We start from the raw sequence: 18,459 nt of genomic DNA on the forward strand, positions 1-18,459 counted from the left end.
GTTGTGTTAATCCTGTGGGTGAGAAAGCTGGCAGTTTTCAATGTGGTTGATGCCACACTGTGGCTGTTGAATAGTAGTAGGTGTATACTGGACCAAAGGCATCACATTCGTTTTATATGAACAGCCAAATTGCTTTACAATAGCCTGAGCTCAGGGCCCGTAACATTCACCAGGCACAATCCACAGTGGATATCCTGCTGGAGTCTGTGACTAGGTGAAGATCAACATAGACAGTTTATGCAATACATACATTGCATACAGACAGGATCTAGGCATAAATTCACAGCTAAACAGGATAGAAACTGTTGCAAAGGACACATTCCAGTCCCTTTATGGAAGTAATAAATATGGTAAGCTTCCCTGATTTTTCATCTGTCCCTTTTTCACTTGTCTGAATATTTGGCCTTTCCTTTGATGTTGGTATGTATCTGAAGAGTTATTTGATTATTTTAAATATTGATGTTGGTTGGTTGCGAATAGCTTTCTAGATAAAACCTTTTTATATACATGGGAGAGCAGGATGCAAAGCAGGTAAAGAACTTGAGTTCCTCCAGGAAAAAATATAAAGGTAGAGTGTGTGATAACATAGAAGCAGAGAGACAAAAAAAACCCCAAAATAGCAGTGCTGTTGAAGACCAGGCTTTTTTTTAAAGCAGTGTTGAAGCTGTTAGCTGAAAACTTTAAGTTTGCAGCTATTCTGTTGTGTGAAAATATAGATTTCTTTGATTAAGCTTCCCAGTAGCTATCAGGAATTAACATTTCATGGGCTGTGGTAGCAGAATTATATTCAAGCCATGTATGTTCTTCCACACCAAAAAAACTTGGTCTTTTTTACAGTTATTCTGAACCATAAATGGTAAAAAATGACCAGATATTTCCAACTATTGACAGTCTCAACAGCACTATGAAAAGCATGTCTAGATATACGTAATAACTAGAAACCTGTTGCTGCACATTAGGAAAAGAGAGGAAACCTCAAAAAAAACCCAAAAAACACACACAAAAAAAGGTGAGGAGTGATGCTGTCCCACTGAGGAACAAAACTTCTTTAGCATCTGTCCTGTCTGGAATCCATGATGACACACCTTTACCGTGAAGAACAGAATAAGATGTCTTTGTGCACTTTAGAAAGCATTTAGTACTCTGGCTTTTCTGAGAATTGGTGAAATTCAAAAACAGTAACCCAGTGATCTCTAATGAAACTTTCTATTTGTTTGTAGGCAACAGAAGCAGCAGTACACCAACCAACTTGCCAAAGAAACTGACAAATACATTAAAGAGTTTGGATCTTTGCCTGCAACAAGTGAACAGGTATAAACCCAAAGAACATGGCTTTATTTGACTGTTAGGTTGGCTTATGTAGAGTATCTGAGTGACTTCAGTTCTGCATACCTATTTTTGTGCTGCTCACCAGACTTTCAAAGTGCTGTTTAGTTAGTCAACATACTTGTACAACAGGGACACTTACAACACAAGAATGTTTTGTTGCAGTCCAGACTTGTCCAAAAGTTTGTTTTTATGTATCAGGAATGAGGTAGTTTGACTGAAATGGTATTGTGGTGTGCTTGTGATTTCAGGTAGTTGGGCACTTTGTAAATCTGTTGTAGTGATGTTAAGTCTGACTCCACAGGCACTCTGGCTACTTCCAGGGTCAGGGAATTGTGTGCCAAAGCCTCTTGCAGGGCAGGTGGTCAGACCTGTTTACCTCACTGTCTGAATCATTTGATTACGCACAGTAGGTCTGTTATACATCACGCAGATCAGTTTATGTGCTATGTCTTGTCCACAGGCTTTTTCTTTCTTAAGAGGAGTGAACAGGAGCTGTTCTTAAAACAACTTTTGCAGTCTTTAAACTGCTTCTTTCATAGGTCTGTGTAAAATCTCATCAGGAGGTAACATGCAAAGTGGCTGTTGTTATTAGCACACTGCTCTCTGCCATCCTATGGTTTCTATCCTAGAAATAAAAGAAAAACTATCTTTAAGTAAGGAAAGAGCAACAGGATCCTAGAAAACACAGATTCGGGTTATTGTCACTCGAACGGCTTGCCTGGCCTGTGGGTGGTTACCAAGGAGCTTTTAGGGAAATGAATTGTCTTGAAACACTGAATTCAAATGGCAGGCCATGATCCATGTGGGTTCATTCTGTCAAGTGGTAAACTTCTAACAGAGGTGTTAACACTTGGTCTTTGTATATAGCCTCTAGTTTGGGCAAAGTATATTTGAGGTTTTTTTCTATGGTTTATCTGCTTCTTCGTCTTGGAGCTGAAAAGTTGGTGGTGAGATATTTCACTGTTTAATTTTACTCCTTTTATCATGAGCATCTTCATCAAAGCTACCTCCCAATGAAATGCATAAATAACAGACTGATGAATGGCAAACTATAGCCTATCAGAAATTTGGAAGGAAAAGTTAATGTAACATACGCATTTAGGGATATATGGTGGATGTTCTCCCGAGTGCCTGGTATTCCTCCTTCCTTCCCTACATCTTAGAAAAAAACCCCCGACAAACCCTGAAAGGTTAAAACGGGTATTTTGATACCAGTTCTTAAGTACTTGAGGGGGATGTAAACCAGCTTCTGGATGCAGCTCAATATATTTCCAGTGTTTATGTAAAACACATGTGAAATGAATGCCCTGTTCTTTCTTTTCTGTGCCCTTCCCCTCATTTAGTCACCTTTGCATGTTTTAGCATCCAGGTTTTATAATCAGCAGATAATAAGAAAGGTAGAAGCTTTCTTGTCCCTGCCCATTTCTCATTTCCAGCTGTTAAATGAAAATAAATTCATTGGCTTCCTCTTTAAATGCCTTAAATTGTGCAGAGTTATGTGATCTCAGAGGGAAGGAAGGTTTGGCCATGCAGTTGCAAATGGTTTTGTAGGCAGCCTTCCCTTACACATATTTAGGAAAAAAAAAAAAAAATATGGCTTAGCATTGAGCAGTGTGGAAATGGCAGAGCCTTGAAAAGCCTGAGCTCATTTGACTTGGTAAAATTTTTTCTCTTATAGCGTCAAAGAAAAATACAGAAAGACCGTCTTGTGGGGGAGTTCACCACAGCACTAACAAATTTCCAAAGACTTCAAAGGCAAGCTGCTGAGAAAGAAAAAGACTTTGTAGCCAGAGTAAGAGCCAGCTCAAGGGTATCTGTAAGTATCAGAAAATATGCCATTATACTTTGTTTACAATGGTGTTGGTGGTGTTTGATGTCAAACTTGCCCCCACAATGCTGCTTACAAAGGCTCATATCTGACCCCAAATAGTGTAGCGAGTGTGCTATGTGATTTTATAGTAAAGGCTGAATGAAGTTGTAATAACACCCCCTCTGCCACAAGCACACTGAGAACTGTTACTTTTTCCTTGCTTTTGTCACACAAAGGCATGAACTGCCCCTGGGTTCACGTCACAATCTTGCAAAAGCAATTTTTAATAGATTTTGAAATGCTTTTGCTGGACCTTTAGATAACAACGGATTCTTCCTACAGAAAAGAATCACTTGCCAGATTTCTATGCAGTATGAAAGTGGGGAAGTACTGAGGGAGCTTGAGATGTTGAGCTTTTCCTTGTTAGCATACCAATTTTGCCTTTTCACTCTGTGCCAAATACACATTGCTGTACTTGTAAATTTTAGCAGGCAGTTACTGAGCTGAATGTTTTTGCTTGTATTTCAGCTTTGTGCATGCATCAAGCAAAATCAGGATGAGAGCATGTTAAATCATGTTTCAGTTTGAAGTCACTATAAACCTTGTAATACTGACTCCTTACAGAAATGCTGACGGTGCTTCTTTCAGGACCATAATAATTTATTATATTTTTAAACACTGATCATGTAGGGTGGTGCTTCTGAAGATAGCCACAAAGAAGGAACACTTGTCTCTTGGGACAGGTAGGCTGAATTTGTTAAGTCTTTACCTAGCTCAGAATAAGAAGTGGCCTGCAGGGAAGCCAGCTGCTGATACGATTTTTTTTTTTTTTTGTCTTATCAATTGCCTTTTTCTGGGGGGAGTTGGGATAGGTTGTTCAGTTAGGCTTTCTTCTATAAGGCAAGCGTAGAGAAGAGGCTTTGGTGAGATAGTTGTGAAGAAAAAGGAACAGTTCACATCATCCGCGCCCCCCCCTGCCCCATGCTTCAGCTTCAGTCATCTCTTTAAGCTTCCGTAAGCCTGTATTGGGGCTTTCTGAGACCCAAATTTAAGTAAGCAGTCCAGCCTGTGAATAGAGTAAAACTGTCAAGTTGCAATAAGGGTCCAGTGTTTACCCCATTGCTTTCATACTCTCCAAGAACTGCTTCTCAGTCCCAGATTGTTTTGTTGGCTAGCTGGCTTTTGCCTCAGATGGATATAAACTTTGCAGTTTATAATTCAGAAGAAACTTTGCCCTTGTATTCATACTTGGATTTTCCACTTACCTCAGTGTTATGTGCAGCACTGCTACAGCAGCAGCTTCCTATACCCAAGGTGTGACCGTTAGACCTTCCTTGTTAGCTAGACAGGCAAGGGTAAAAACATGCATTTTTTTAACCAGTAATTATGTAAAGTATGTGCTATTTACTTAACTGTCATTTTATTTTTCTGAGTTATTTCTCATTGTGTCTGTTCAATTCTGCGTGGTTGTTCTTTTTTTCTTTGATAGTCAACCGCAAGTACAAGTGCAAGATGAAGAAATCACAGAAGATGACCTCCGTCTTATTGAAGAGAGGGAATCTTCCATTAGGCAGCTTGAGGTAAGTACCTGTGGTTTTACAGCAGAACGTGCTTTTAGTATTTCCAAAGAAAAAACATTTCACAGGTGCATGAGCACTAATTGCAGACATTAATCTTGAGGAGTTAGGGTTTTGTCGTGGTTTAATCCCAGTCACCAACTAAGAACCATGCAGCTGCTCACTTGCTTCCCACCTCCCCTGGTGGGATGGGGAGGAGAGTCGGGGGAAAAGGTAAAACTCGTGGATTAAGATAAGAACAATTTAATAATTGAAGTAAAATGAAATATAATAATAACTGTAATGAAAAAGATAGAGGGAGAGAGGAATAAAACCCAAAAGAAAAATACCCCAACAAACAAGTGATGCACAATATGATTGCTCACCATCTGCTGACCGATGACCAGCCAGTCCCCAAGCAGCAATTGTGAGGCCCTGGCCAATTCCCCCCAGTTTACATTCTGAGTGTGACGTTTTATGGTATGGAATATCCCTTTGGCTAGTTTGGGTCAGCTTTCTTGGCTGCATCGCCTCCCAGTTTCTTGTGCCCCTCAAGCCTTTTCAGTGGCAGGGCCTAAGAAACTGATAAGTCCTTGACTCAGTATAAACATTACTAACAACATCAGTGCGTGATCAATGTTATTCTCGTACTAAATCCAAAACAGCATTGTACCAGCTACTGAGAACAAAACTAACTCTATCCCCGCTGAAACTAGGATACAAGGTTTGCCTGTGGGTGTGGTTTATCCTTCAAAACTGCAAATATTGCCTTTAGATGTGAAATGTATGTTAGAAATCTACTGCATGAAAGCCATGTTTTGATACTGTGTTTAACTTAACTAGTTCAGTTGTGCAATAAGAGAGTCTTCATATGATTGCAAGAAAAACTACATATAATTTTTTTCCAACATAGTGGTCATATTATGTAACTTTAACAGTGCCTATAAATGAATTATGCCTTTCCTCCCAGGTATTTATTCTCAATGTATTGTTCAACATCTTCATTTTGTAAGCAGCTTTTTTAAATGCTTCTGGAAATACAGACATACTCTGTTTCATTCAAACTTTTGTAATCAAGGGCTTGTCAAAAAGTTAAAAATGTTTAAAAACAAGATGTAAACTACACAAAAAATTGTCATGTGTGATGAAATACTGACATCAAGAGACTTCTCTGAAGACAAAATGAATTTTTCCAGCCAGTCTGGAACTCGCATCTCTACTATGAACAAGATAGATGCTGCAAGTCTTGCTGATGCATGTGACAAAATCCTTTCTATGCATAAATTTTTCAATAAGCTTTCCCTTGCCACCCACACTCTAACTTACAGTGAATCAAACCAAACGTGTATCAGTTATCAGTTAAGAAGAGATCATATGCACAGTGGTAACGTGGCATCTGTCACTTCATCATAACCAGATGGTAATAGGATAATGTAATACAGGTGCAATAGCCTGACCCTGTTATAGAGGTAATTTATGTAAACTGTTATGTTTATGAAATTTCCATGTCTTTAATAGGTGCACAATACTTTCTGCACATGCTTTTATTAATTTGGCTTAAACGGGTAGCTTTTAAGCAAAGCTGGCCTGAGCCTTTCCCTTCAGTTAAATTAATACAGGTATGTGTGTAGACAAGCCCTCGGCAATGAGAGGTCCTGTTTGTCATGTGATGTGAAGTGTACTTTGTGCATATACTCATCTTCAGTTAGTTTGATTATGATAAACTTGGTCTTGTAGTACCTAAAAGGCCTTCCAAATAAACATATTAAAGTGGTTTTTTTTTAACCTGTAGTGTAGAGTCATGGATACATACTTGGGAGGAGGAGGAGGAGTATTTGTATCTAAATGTACAGAGATGGTAGAATATATTATGTCAATTAATGCAATGATTTTTTTTCCTTGCAGGCAGATATTATGGACATCAATGAAATTTTTAAAGATCTAGGCATGATGATTCATGAACAAGGTGATGTGATAGGTAAGTCCAATTCAAATATTCTCTGAAACTTTTTTGTTCTCTTTCTCTGGAGAGCAACAACGTAGAACGAACTTTCTCTGGAAAAATTCCTCTAATGATAATACCAGTGCTAAAGCAAATCAGGTGCAACCTAATAAACTGGCTGAGATGACTGGGAATACGTTAATAAAGTGGGTTTAAAAAGTAGCTTTTCATGTGTATAAAGCATCTTTAAAAGCAGGGATTTTAACTGTTTGTACATAAACTTGGAGTTCATGTGGGGAGTTTTACTGTAACGACTAATGATATAAGTGTGCAAATTCAACAAAGGTTCCTGCTTTGCCCTTCAAGCAGACAGGTTTATTCTTTTAAGGAAATGTGTTTGGAAAATACATTTTCTGAGTCTGCTGCTAAGCCATGCTGTTGTCTTATGTCCAGCATATGTTTTCAGGGCTTTTTCTATTATCTTAGCTTGTAATCTGTTCATATTTTTCCAAGGAAAAAAAATAAAAAGTTGTGTCAGTATGATAGAATACCAAAGCATAGTCATGCCTGTTAGGGTGTTTTGTGTGTCTGTTTCCTCAGATTTCATAGGTCTTAGGACTATTTTAATCTGAGCAGAGGGTCGTCAGTAGCAAGTTGAAGGACAAGTTTAAAAAAAAAAAACCATCATCAGAAATAATGAAAGTTTCTACCCCAGTTGGTATCTAAGGTTCAGCTCTGCATCTAGAACAGGGGAGCTGCTACTGACATGAATTCAGCCACTTATTGTCTGCACGGTTCTGAAATGAACTCAGGCATAAGTACAGGACAGGTCAAACTTCCATAATACAAGGTATAAAACTTTGGGTGTTGATGAGGACACCAGCACTTGGGCAGCAGCTGTTACATATGCTTTCAAGTGTGTTTCAGCATGCCAAACCTTTGGCTAGGTTATAACTAATCAAAATTTGAAATTTTTCCTCTTAAAATAAAGACAGCATAGAAGCCAACGTGGAAAATGCAGAGGTACATGTGCAGCAAGCAAACCAGCAGCTGTCAAGAGCAGCAAACTACCAGGTAATGTCAATGCTGACTGCCAGTTTTGCGTAACTGTCCTTTCTCAGTAGTCGTGGCTTCCATTTTCCTACAGAGTTCAGATTTTGCTTTTTAAATTCCTCAAGGCTTGGAGACTTACTTAAAGGTTTATGTTAGGCTATGATGGTATTTCTAGGTCACTATAAAACAAAAGTCAGTGACCTCTGAAAGCTTCAGGTTTCCTGTGATACTAGCCAGGCTGTTTCAGAGCACCTGGAGTTATACCTTTATTAAAAAAAAACAGCAACCAAACCCAAAAAACCACAAAACCACAAACAAACCAACCCCTCCTTTTACAGCTCAAGAGGTAAAAGGTTCCTGTATATGGAAGGCAACTCTCTAAAGATCAGTGGAGTAATAGGGAAGATAGGCAAGAAAGTCTTCTGAGGATGCTGCCAGTTAGCAACAGTTTTTGCTGTCTAAAATATTCTCAAAGCTGTATATCCAGCTTCTGTTAATTGCTACCCTAATGCAAAAAACATATTTCAAACTCTCAAACTTTAAAAAAAGCCTTTTAAATACCACTTCTTTATATATATAAATATATATATAAATGCCACTTCTTTATAACATTTTTGAATGTTATATGAGTTTTGAAACTCATTAGAAATAATCTTATTAGTAATAAGTCTTCCCTCTTCAGTCAGTTAGTCCTTAGACTTTTTTTTTTTTAAATCCTCTTATGTGTGTTACTAGTAGACAGGACAGTAAATCAATGACAAAATGTCTGAAGGATTTCCTGCTGATTTCAGAAGTGGGAGAGGGAAAGGGGTGGATGCATCCTTGAACTGTGTTCTAGGTGGCACTAATTGAATTGGCACATTAAGTATATATGGTTGAGGGTTGATAGCTCTTATTTTGATACTGACAGAGTTCTGGAAAAAAAACCCAGTAGCAGCCAAAATTTTGAGGAAGATGTTAGTTTTCTGGATGAAATTTAAAATGAAAAACTTCATGCTTTATCTCGAAGAGGAAAGGATCAATATCTTCTGATCTCAAAGGAAGGTTATCGAGACTTTTGACAAGCTTCTGTTTAGTGGGTCTTGCAGCAGAGACCAAACACTCTGCAGAACTGGCCTGTGTTTAAAGGGATTGTGTAGTGTGCTTCAGATTTGAACTTTCCTTTGCTTGAAAACTCACCCTTGTTCCAAGACACTGAAGAATCATTTCCACTTTCAGTAGACTTAGTTTCAGCCACTATTATATCTGTATGGTCTGACCCTCTCAAGGAAGCATTAGAGGCTGGCCCAGATGCGCTGGTGGGGCGAGGCTGCACATGGTTGGTACCCTCACAGCTCCTCTTTGTGCCTGGATGAGGTATGCACCACTCATTGCTGTGTGGGGTGCATTCACACAGCAGAGCCGTGTGGGCAAAGCCAGGCTCCACTCCTCTTCTTGCCCTCTTTACCACTGCCGCTTTGGCACTTGTAGAAGTAATGATCACTTGTATGAGAAAATAAAATCACTATGTCTTTAGTCCAGTACCTTGCTTAAGTAGTGTTACAGGGGAAATGTTTGACTTCAGTGCAGTCTTGACAGGAGGTGGTCTCCAGGATGAAAAAGGAGGAGACTGGGAGTGCAAGGAGACAACTGACCAGAGGTTTAAAAAAAGAAGGTACTTTAGCAAATGGATTGAGTTCTAGCAAGTAAAATGATGACATGAAGAAGTCTTAGCCTGAATGGGAGAAATGGCAGTGAAATACTAAAGCTAGAAGAATAGTTAAGAATCTTGGTAGTCTGGGTGGTACTGGGCAGAGAAAGGGCAGCTCTAATGAAAAACTGAGGGGGGGGGGAACCCAGAAACCTCTAAAACACCCAGGCAGAAGAACCTCTGCCAAATAGAGTAGAGCCTGGCTTTGCTTCTGGAGCTGTGGCCTAGTATCACAAGACTTGAGTGTTGTTATCCCTTGGCTATCAGCAAAAGCCTGATAAAACCAATGGTAATTCCCTTTCCTGCTGTAAAGGAAACTTTCAGATTCTGTATTCATCAGATAACAAATGATAAACTGCTGCATGTCCTGCATGCTCTGGTATCTCAAGTTAAAAATCTGTATGGGAGATGTGAAATTTCTGGACATGCTCATAACTTGCACTTTAGTGTTGTAAACATTTGGTCTTTAGTCAGGTCTTTTTGGGTTTTTTAAGTTGTGCATAAGAAACTTGACAAAAACAACTTTAAAACAACTCTGTGAATAGATGCAAAGTCAATCTTTCAGAAGTCTGAAATTGTAGTCCGTTGTCTCCTTCTGTATATACATTAATACTCCTTAAATATGTTTTAGCAGGCTATTTCTACCTCCACCACTGTGCAGATAGATTGTCCATTCTTCTTTGTATGTGGTTACCTGCTCTCATGTTTTCTTTCCCCCAGTGTTCTAATTACATTCATTCATTCATTATGTTACTGTGTTCTCTTTCATTATTTTGTTATGTATGCCAGAAAATACCACTGAAAACACTCTGTTGAATAATATAAGAGTAAGTTGTGGATAACTTTGCTCTTTCTCTTGAACAACTTCATATGAGTTGTTAGTAAGGACACGATTTATTTAGATTATGCAACCAGGAGCACCATAAAAGCATTTGACTATTCTTCTGATGTGGTGGTGCAGTTTCCAATCAACTTGTTGTTTTCTCTATTGGCAGCAAAGGTCCCGAAAGAAGATGTGCATCCTCATTATTATACTTGCTGTTGGAGTATTACTTCTTGGAATCATCATATGGTTTTCTACAAAACAAGCCTCTGGCAAAAGTGTTGTAACTGGTATTTAAATTATGAAAGGAAATTCCTAGTCATTGTTTGCTCAGTGTGAAGCTGAGTAACATAATGGTTCTGTACTTTGTCACACTTTTTCTATAAGACTTTTTGTTTTAACCTGAGAAGTAACATTCTCAGTACTACCGTCAGTATAACTGCCTGCCCTCTTGGATGTGGGTGCTGTCTACTAGAAAAAACAGTCAAGGTCAGAAACTGTTCCGTTAACTTAAACATAAAAAAACTTCTTAAGGTTTAGGGGCTAATCAAAATCCTGATAAATTGTTTTGATGGGCCAGGTCATTATCTTTTGTGATGTTGCTAAATGTTGCTGCCAAAATAAACTCCGAAATTGTTGCTTGAGGCAATGAATTCACATCTCAGAATTTATTTTTAAGTTAGAAATGTGTCTCTATCTCTTTCCCTTCCATCCCACTCACCTGCCCATTTGATACGGGTGGTTCAAAAATAAAATGTAGATTGCTGAAGTTAGTGTGATCTCTCTTTTATAACTGAGGCCTTTGAATGAAGCCTTCAGTTTGCCTGAAATCTTTTAGATACTTCATATATCTCATTATCTGGCATTGAGTATGGTTATGCCTGGAAGCCTCTGGCAAAGGTGGGTAGGGTGGATGATGTAATTATGTGGATTTTTTGTTTCAGTTATTTCATTAAGAAATACTGTGTTTTATGTGCACACGTCTGGTATCTTTGCATCTGAAGTGTGCATCAATGAGCTTGGCTAGATGAAAGTAAGCTCTAGCCTATGAATTCTTAGATTCACTGGGAAGAATAGAAATTCCCAACTTCCGAACTGCACTTGAATGTCACTGTTCTGAAACTGCTGTGATTCAGTTACCACGAACAGGTCCAAAGTTGTATGTGAGGTTTTTCATAGAGCTGAAGAAAAGAAGATTATGAGCCATTCCAGGTTCAACAGTAGTATTTGAAATTAAGTTGAAATCGGTTGAACTGATTCAAACGGTTTAAGATGTTTGATGCTTATAGCCTTTAAAACAAGCTTTTTCCTTTTGTGCCATTTTGTACTAATATATTAAAAATGTAACAACACTTTTTTGCCAATTAATCTATTTGCCTTTTTAATTGATCTTGGTGAACTATTCTGGAAAGCGTGCAGATGAAAAAGTCACTTAATCTCTATTTTATTAAGTTCTTGTACACCAGACTGATAGAAAATGCACTGTTTACAGGCTGAGTTATGAAATATTATTTGGGAGCAAACTAACAATAAGCATAAATGAACTTTAGAACTGTAACCGTACAACCAAAATAAAGATCTTTAAAAGAGTACCTTTTTCTAGTAGTTCCTTTTTTCAGAATCCATCCTTACAAGTACAGCTGTTGTCTTTGCCTTTATGTAAAAGAATGAAATTTCTCTGAACAGCTCCAGAGAATTTCAGCTCTGCTGGCTAATCAGCCCAGAGGGATCATGTCCTGCAGCTGTGCTGCACTTCACATGGTTAATGAAAATGCTCCTGGATCTTGCATTCCTACCTGTGTGAGCCCAGTCTCAGGAGGAAAGGCTGCTTTGCTCTGTGTGGCTGGTGACAGTGGGTGCTGAGGGTAGACTGTGACGGGCTTTCATTTGGCATAGCATGAAACTTGAGGGATGGGAATAGACGGTGCAGGCAGGAGATTTGTGCTGCTGTATTTGGATTCTGAAAGCAATGGAGGAAAAACAAGTCCTGTGAAACTACATGACTGTAAAGTGGAAAACATCTCTGATATTGAAAGGGGAATTCAGATTAAGTTGCAGTATAGACTGTGTGTTGACATCCCAGCTACTGTGTTCCTGTGGCTGCCTTTGTGCTGAGAGCGAGGCTGGGACTCTGTTTATCCTTACTTGTTAACCATCAGATCTGCTTTGGGCCACTACCAGCCGCAGTAAGGCTGGCACTAGTGATGCTGATGCCTTTTTTTTTTTATTTGTTTCTTGACTACACCACTCTAAACTAGAGGATCAGTCAGCATTTTGGCTAAGTAGCTTTCTCACCAGTGAATTGTCTAAAACTGACTTCAGAAGTTTCCTGACCTTAATGTTTAACAAACTCTTTACACCATTGCAAACAGGTGCAGAGGAATGGCTTGATCCTACTTGCCAAAGACAAGATCCTTTTCTCCGTTGCAATACCTCATACCTGCTTCTGTCAGTGACTGACTGATTCCACTGACATGCTGGGGAAGAAAAGGCAGCACTTCAGCAGCAGATCTTCAGCTCTGACTCCTGGCAGATCAGAAATTCTGTTCATGCTTGGTACTTGTCACATTTCATATGCGTTTCAATTTGGTTTTCTGCTAGGAGGGTTCTCTGTTAAAAAGTTTACCAAGTTGAAGGATATTGCTCATCTTGGGGTTAAACGGTATATTTACTGATTGCCTATTTACCTTATAAAGGGATGAATACCCTCTTTTACCAAGTTTAGCCCGCAGTGACTGCAAAGCAGAATAGCCACTACATAAAACTTTGTCCACCTGGAGCTGCTGAGAATCAGGCCAGTGCAACAGTTTTGAATGACTTAGAAATTCTGTGAGTTGCAATGCATTCTATTTCCCAGACATCTGCTGCAGCCTGCTGCCTCTGTTGTCATTCTGTGTCTGATTTGCCTGCGTGTCTTTATTTCCCATGTGGAGTTGGCTTTGTATTTTCAGAGTCATGTGCCTGTTCAGATGCTGTCCAGTGGTAGTGGTGTGGGCACTGTCAGGGAGAAGAGCACTGCTGAGGGCCGTGTGTGCATTGCTTGCTTTCATTCATGATCTACTCAGAGTTTGCTTATGGCATGGGGGTGCCTCGCCCGTGCGCTCTCAGATGAAAGATTTCTTCCTATCTTTAATCCCAGTGGAGGGGGGGATGCTGGAGTCCATCACCTCCGGAAGAGATGAAGGGCCAGCTGTCAGAAGTCACAGGGATGTCTCCACCTGGGTACACTGATGGGGGCTGGCTGGTTCCAGCAGGCTGCGCGGCTGCTGCTGCCGCTGGTCCAGCTGTGAGGTAGGGGGTGGTGGGGGAGTCGGCACTGGAGTGAGTATTCACACACAAGCTTCTGTACCTGTTGGAGACACCAGCCTGCAAGGCCCTAATTGTTCATTAAGAATCTTGGTGCTACCAATTTTCAAACTCGATAAGGCAGAAACAAACGGTTGGGGAGTTTTGTATTTAGAATGTCCATGTTGGAGAGCATAAATACTCCTTTTCAAGCTGCTCTTAATGGAGCCCCTCTCTACCTTTTCCCTTCCCCTGCACGCCTACACTCTTAAATGTATAAAATGCAATTTCCAAGTATTTAAAGAAAGTTTTAATATCTATTAAGAACCCAGTAAAACATCTGGATGTAACATGTGTGGTTTTAGAACAAAGGTTTTGGCTGTTCCAAATTATCCATCAATATCTGTCAGATTAGCAAGGCCAAAAAATGCAAAGCACCCTTCGTTTTACTGAAGGAACCTGGTAAGAATAGCTCCTTTGTGGTTATCTTAAACCACACACCAGGGGTGCTTCTCTATTCTTTCTTGCTTTTCCAAAGAGCTGAAAATCACAGGGGTAGGCAGCTTTTTAAAGGCACTCCTCCCCCTCCCCCTCCTCCTTTGGAAATGGTTTTTGATAATCAGCAGGGTATACAATATTCACAAACTATAAAGTCATACCTAAGAGCCTTCTTCAGTCACCCGCACACACTGTACGTGTGCAGTTGGCAAACATGCTTGACGTCCGATGCATGGGCTGGATTTTGGGTGTCAAAACTAGTTTGAAACCATGAAAAAATTTTTATCTTGGGAAGTAAGGGGTCAAAAGGTGGTGGGAAGGGGGTAATGACATAATCTGTTAGTGAAGTTTGAAAGATCAAGTACCCTCATACTTGACTGCTGGTTTGGGATGTTTCAAGGACTGTGTTACTGGGTATCGTGTTTGGAAGCGATGACTTGTTTTGTTCTTGTTTAGTCCTGGCTGAACCTATTTGATGCTTTCAGGGTTAGAAGGTTGGTGAGAGAGGGAAGAGCAGAGATCTTGCTGGATATCAACAGCTGATGGCTCTCTGTTTCTTGTGATACCTACAGTGCAAAGTGGTGCTTAAGTGCACACCATGCAGCTTTCCTTTTCAGTTTGCAATTAAGTCCAAATCTCTCACCCAAAGCTATTGTGGAGTGAGGAGTAATTATTCCCTGATGAGGTGCCAACCTGCAGAGCCATTCTAGATGCTATTGCAACATAGAGTTGCAAGAATAAATATCTGAAAGTGATCAACTTTCAAGCATCTTTGACCTTGTACGTGTCTCTGATGGTGCCCCTGAAGCTGCAAAAGTTTCTGTAGCTTAAGAATGCAGATAAGGCATTTATTTAGTTTTTTGTGTGTCCTGAACATGTTCAATAAGAAAGGAAGCCAAGTGTTTGCACAATGTTAAGGAACTCTGCAAACCCAGAAATAACCAGAAAGAATAACAAAATGTTCATTTTCGAAAGGCATGTTGTATTGCCTTAAGTAGAACATCACGAGAGCACCAAACGATGTTGTAATTTGCTATTTATACAAGTGGCTCTGCTTTTCCCGTTGGCTATTTTGAATTTCTAGGCTTGAACACAGCTGCAGTGATTCATTTTGCTCCCATTCCAAATATCAGAAACTACTTGAAATACCAGAAAGGTACTTGGGGTTAGGGAATGCGTCGCAGTTTTTGATACGGTATGGGTCCAGAGGAGGGCCACAAAAATAATCAGAGGGCTGGAGCACCTCTCATATGAGGAAAGGCTGAGAGAGTTGGGGTTGTTCAGCCTGGAGAAGACCGGTGAGACCTTATTGCAGCCTTCCAGTGCCTAAAGGGAGCCTATAAGAAGGATGGAGAGAAACATTTAGCAGGGCTTGTTGTGATAGGACAAGGTTAATGGTTTTAAACTAAAAGGGTAGATTTAGACTGGATGTAAGGAATATTTCTTTTATGATGAGTGTGGTAAAACATTGGAATAGGTTGCCCAGAGAGGTGGTAGATACCCCATCCCTGGAAGTGTTCAAGGTCAGGTTGAACAGGGCTCTGAGCAACCTGATCTAGTTGAAGATGTCCTTTCTTATTGCAGGGAGGGTGGCCTGGTTGAACTTTAAAGGTCCCTTTCAACCCAAACTATTCTATGATTCTATATTTGCAAGAATATGCTAAAGAAGAAATACTCGCTTTAAGTGTCTGCTCTTTAATAATCATGTCTCTGTCCATGAACACAGCACTTCTTTGCTAGTGCTGATAAAATAGGTTTTTCTGATTGAAGAAAAAAACCAACCCAGATTAAAAGGCTTGTAAGTGCAAGAAGGTTAATAAGATCACAGCTTTGTTTATATTAATGTCACATTTTAAAATACATCTTGCAAAAAGTGGGTGGAAAAAGGTAAAAATAAAAAATAAATTGGAAGTTGCTAGCAGCGTTGTTCACCCCCACCTCACCAAGTTCCTCAGGATTCATCCTGGACTGACTTACGATTATGTTTTTCCTTGATTTAATGTTTATGCAGATCATGTTTGGTCTTTGGTAATGCAGACTGAAATCTTAAGAGGTAACAAGGGTGGGAAGGAGAAGGCAAACTGAATAATCCAGGAAGTATAAATGGTAATATACCTTCCTGCCTTTATTCAAAAAAGGAAAATGTGCTGGAGCTATTACTGAAACTGCCAAGCTTGCAGTTTAGGAGGGAGGACTCAGCTACACTCAAGATCCACAGTGAGTTCCTCAGTGTCAGCTTCAGCTGCTTCTGAGCCCTGCCCACTGAGTGGACCTTCATCCAAAGGAGGTAAGCAGGGACAAGGAGAGGATCCTTTCTGCTCTAAAGGAGAACATCAGCAGCCCGCAACTTGCAGAGAGGATAGATAAATATATTCCTTGCCATCTGCTCTGTGTTGGCTCCCTCCCACCCCCCCACTCTTCCTCTCTCCCCCTCTCCCCTCACATACACCTGGATGGTCCCTCTGCAGAGGGAACTGAATACCAAAGCTAGGTTCCCAGAGTCCAGCGCAAGGGAAGAATTACAGCTTCCTATCCTGTGTTCTTCAAAACTTCTCTGCCACAGCGTGTCACTGAAATAGGGAGAAGCCTCATTGTCTGATACGGTATTCCCTGACAGCTCTTCTTCAACCAGATAAAGACTAAATATAATCTTGGAGACAAGCCACTGTGTTGTCAGGGAGATTTAGACTGAAGAAGCTTGGAGGATTAGAAATGTCTATTAAAAAGTAGATTTAAACTGTCTTTGTAAGATGACAAAAACAAGTTGAGGCTTACTTATCCTGTGTCAGCCTTAAGTTTTGATGTCTTCAGCAAATCAGTATTTACAACAATAAAATAAGAACTTTAAACAGAGAATGAAATGAAAGGATTTGTCTCTGATGTGCATTGTTTCTATTAATTTGTAAACTCCCAAGCAGGGAACCGCAAGCATTGAAGCTCTAGGGGGAGAGGGGTTATCTCTGCAGCAGTGAGCCACTGTCCTACTGCAGCCCCACGGTGGCATCCCTGGAAAAGGGCAATCTGGCACCTGAGCGGCCAGACAAAAGCGCAGGGCATCGGGAATTTCCAAGTCTTAAGGCAAAAGCAGGTTTTTTACCTAAAGGGTGAAATAATTCTAAATACCATCTGCTGCAAGAGGAATAGATGCATGCTTCTCTGATGCCTGAGTTTTAGTCAGGGAAAGGGCTCTTCTGCAGCTTGGTCAGCCAGCATGTGCTGGGCTGGGATGTAGTAGTTATTTAAGCTCGTCTGGTTGAAAATAGGAATATAGTCAGGTCCTTGAACACCTGAAAAATCTGAGACTACAGTGAAAAAATGCAGCTGGATTACTGGAGAGAACCACCTGGGTGTCTCTTAATAGTTGCTTGGCAGATGAGTCTTTTTAAAGTCTGTGGTGCCTTCAGAAGACTGAAGAATTTCATTGTTATGTCTTTGTGGAAGTTTCTTTCACAGTTTTGATATCCGAATGTTTTAATGAAGTGTAGAAAACACCTTCTCCTAACTTGTTTTAAGGAGTATGGATTTCTTTAAAAATATTCGGAATATAAAATATATTTTGAAATATACAGATTTGTTTTCAGTGCTGTATAAATTGAGGGTAGTGCATTATATGCTATTTGGGATTTACTCGGGAAAGATATCAGTATGATTCTGTAAGATATGTAAGATATTTTCTTTGTTGCTCCTTATGCTAAACTAAACAAGCAGCTACCTAGAAAGATGGGCTGTTTCAAAAGGTTTTCCACCACCTTTGTTTGGGGCAGGTCATGACTGTCCATAAGGACTGAGACCCTGCCAGATGCTGCTGGGTTGTTCTACTTAACCATGTAGTGTCCCTGTCCCTTTGAAACTGTCCCTGTGAAGCACTGCTTACTGTCCTTCCAGAAACTTAACAGGAGAAGCAAACACTTTTTTTTGCAAGGGGTGGCCGGGGGTTTGTGTCTGATTCACAGAGTGGGGGAGGTGCACAAACCAGCACAGAGAAGGCAGCCAGCGCTGCAATCTACTTCTCAGGCTTTGCCACCCTTGGAGTGGTGCCCTCAGAAACTGAGGTCCCTCTCCAGGACCCAGACTCACCTCCTTCAGCATCTTCCCTATGGTCCCCACACCAGCTCGCTCAGACAGGAGGCAAGTTTTTTGTTTTTTGTTTTAAAGCAACTCTGCACAATTTATCCTGATCTTGCCTTTCCTACTGGCAGCTGTTCCCCTCCTCCAGCCTTTGCCTGGAGCCGGTATGGGCAGAACCAGCTCTGCTTTAAGGTTCTGCCCACCCCATTGTGCCGACTTTCTTTCTGCAAATAAGGTCGTTTAGGTTGGCTACATGATTGCTATGCAAGTCAGTAGTTTTAGGGTGAGAACAAACGTTTTATTCACTCAGTGTCAAAGGCATTCAGTGATGGAGCAATTTGACATCATCAATTCAGTAACTTCCATGAACTTCTCAACCAGTTGTAGCCTTGATCCCAGCATAGC

General features: G+C 40.3%; 1 protein-coding gene across 4 annotated transcripts in view; it reads left to right on the plus strand.

The window, feature by feature from the left end:
- Positions 1-11,795, plus strand: part of STX7 (syntaxin 7) — a 33,314-nt gene extending 21,519 nt beyond the window's left edge. For all 4 annotated transcript variants that reach the window (XM_055713449.1, XM_055713450.1, XM_055713451.1 and 1 more), the window contains 7 exons: positions 1,221-1,311; positions 3,008-3,145; positions 3,830-3,882; positions 4,629-4,719; positions 6,601-6,673; positions 7,629-7,711; positions 10,376-11,795. In XM_055713449.1, coding sequence (XP_055569424.1) covers positions 1,221-1,311; positions 3,008-3,145; positions 3,830-3,882; positions 4,629-4,719; positions 6,601-6,673; positions 7,629-7,711; positions 10,376-10,501 — 655 coding nt within the window. In that variant the 3' untranslated portion in view covers positions 10,502-11,795. The remainder of the gene's footprint in view (positions 1-1,220; positions 1,312-3,007; positions 3,146-3,829; positions 3,883-4,628; positions 4,720-6,600; positions 6,674-7,628; positions 7,712-10,375) is intronic.
- The last annotated feature ends 6,664 nt before the right edge of the window (positions 11,796-18,459 follow it).

This window comes from Falco cherrug, chromosome 6 (genome assembly GCF_023634085.1).
Source record: "Falco cherrug isolate bFalChe1 chromosome 6, bFalChe1.pri, whole genome shotgun sequence".
In the NCBI taxonomy this organism is placed as follows: Eukaryota; Metazoa; Chordata; class Aves; order Falconiformes; family Falconidae; genus Falco; species Falco cherrug.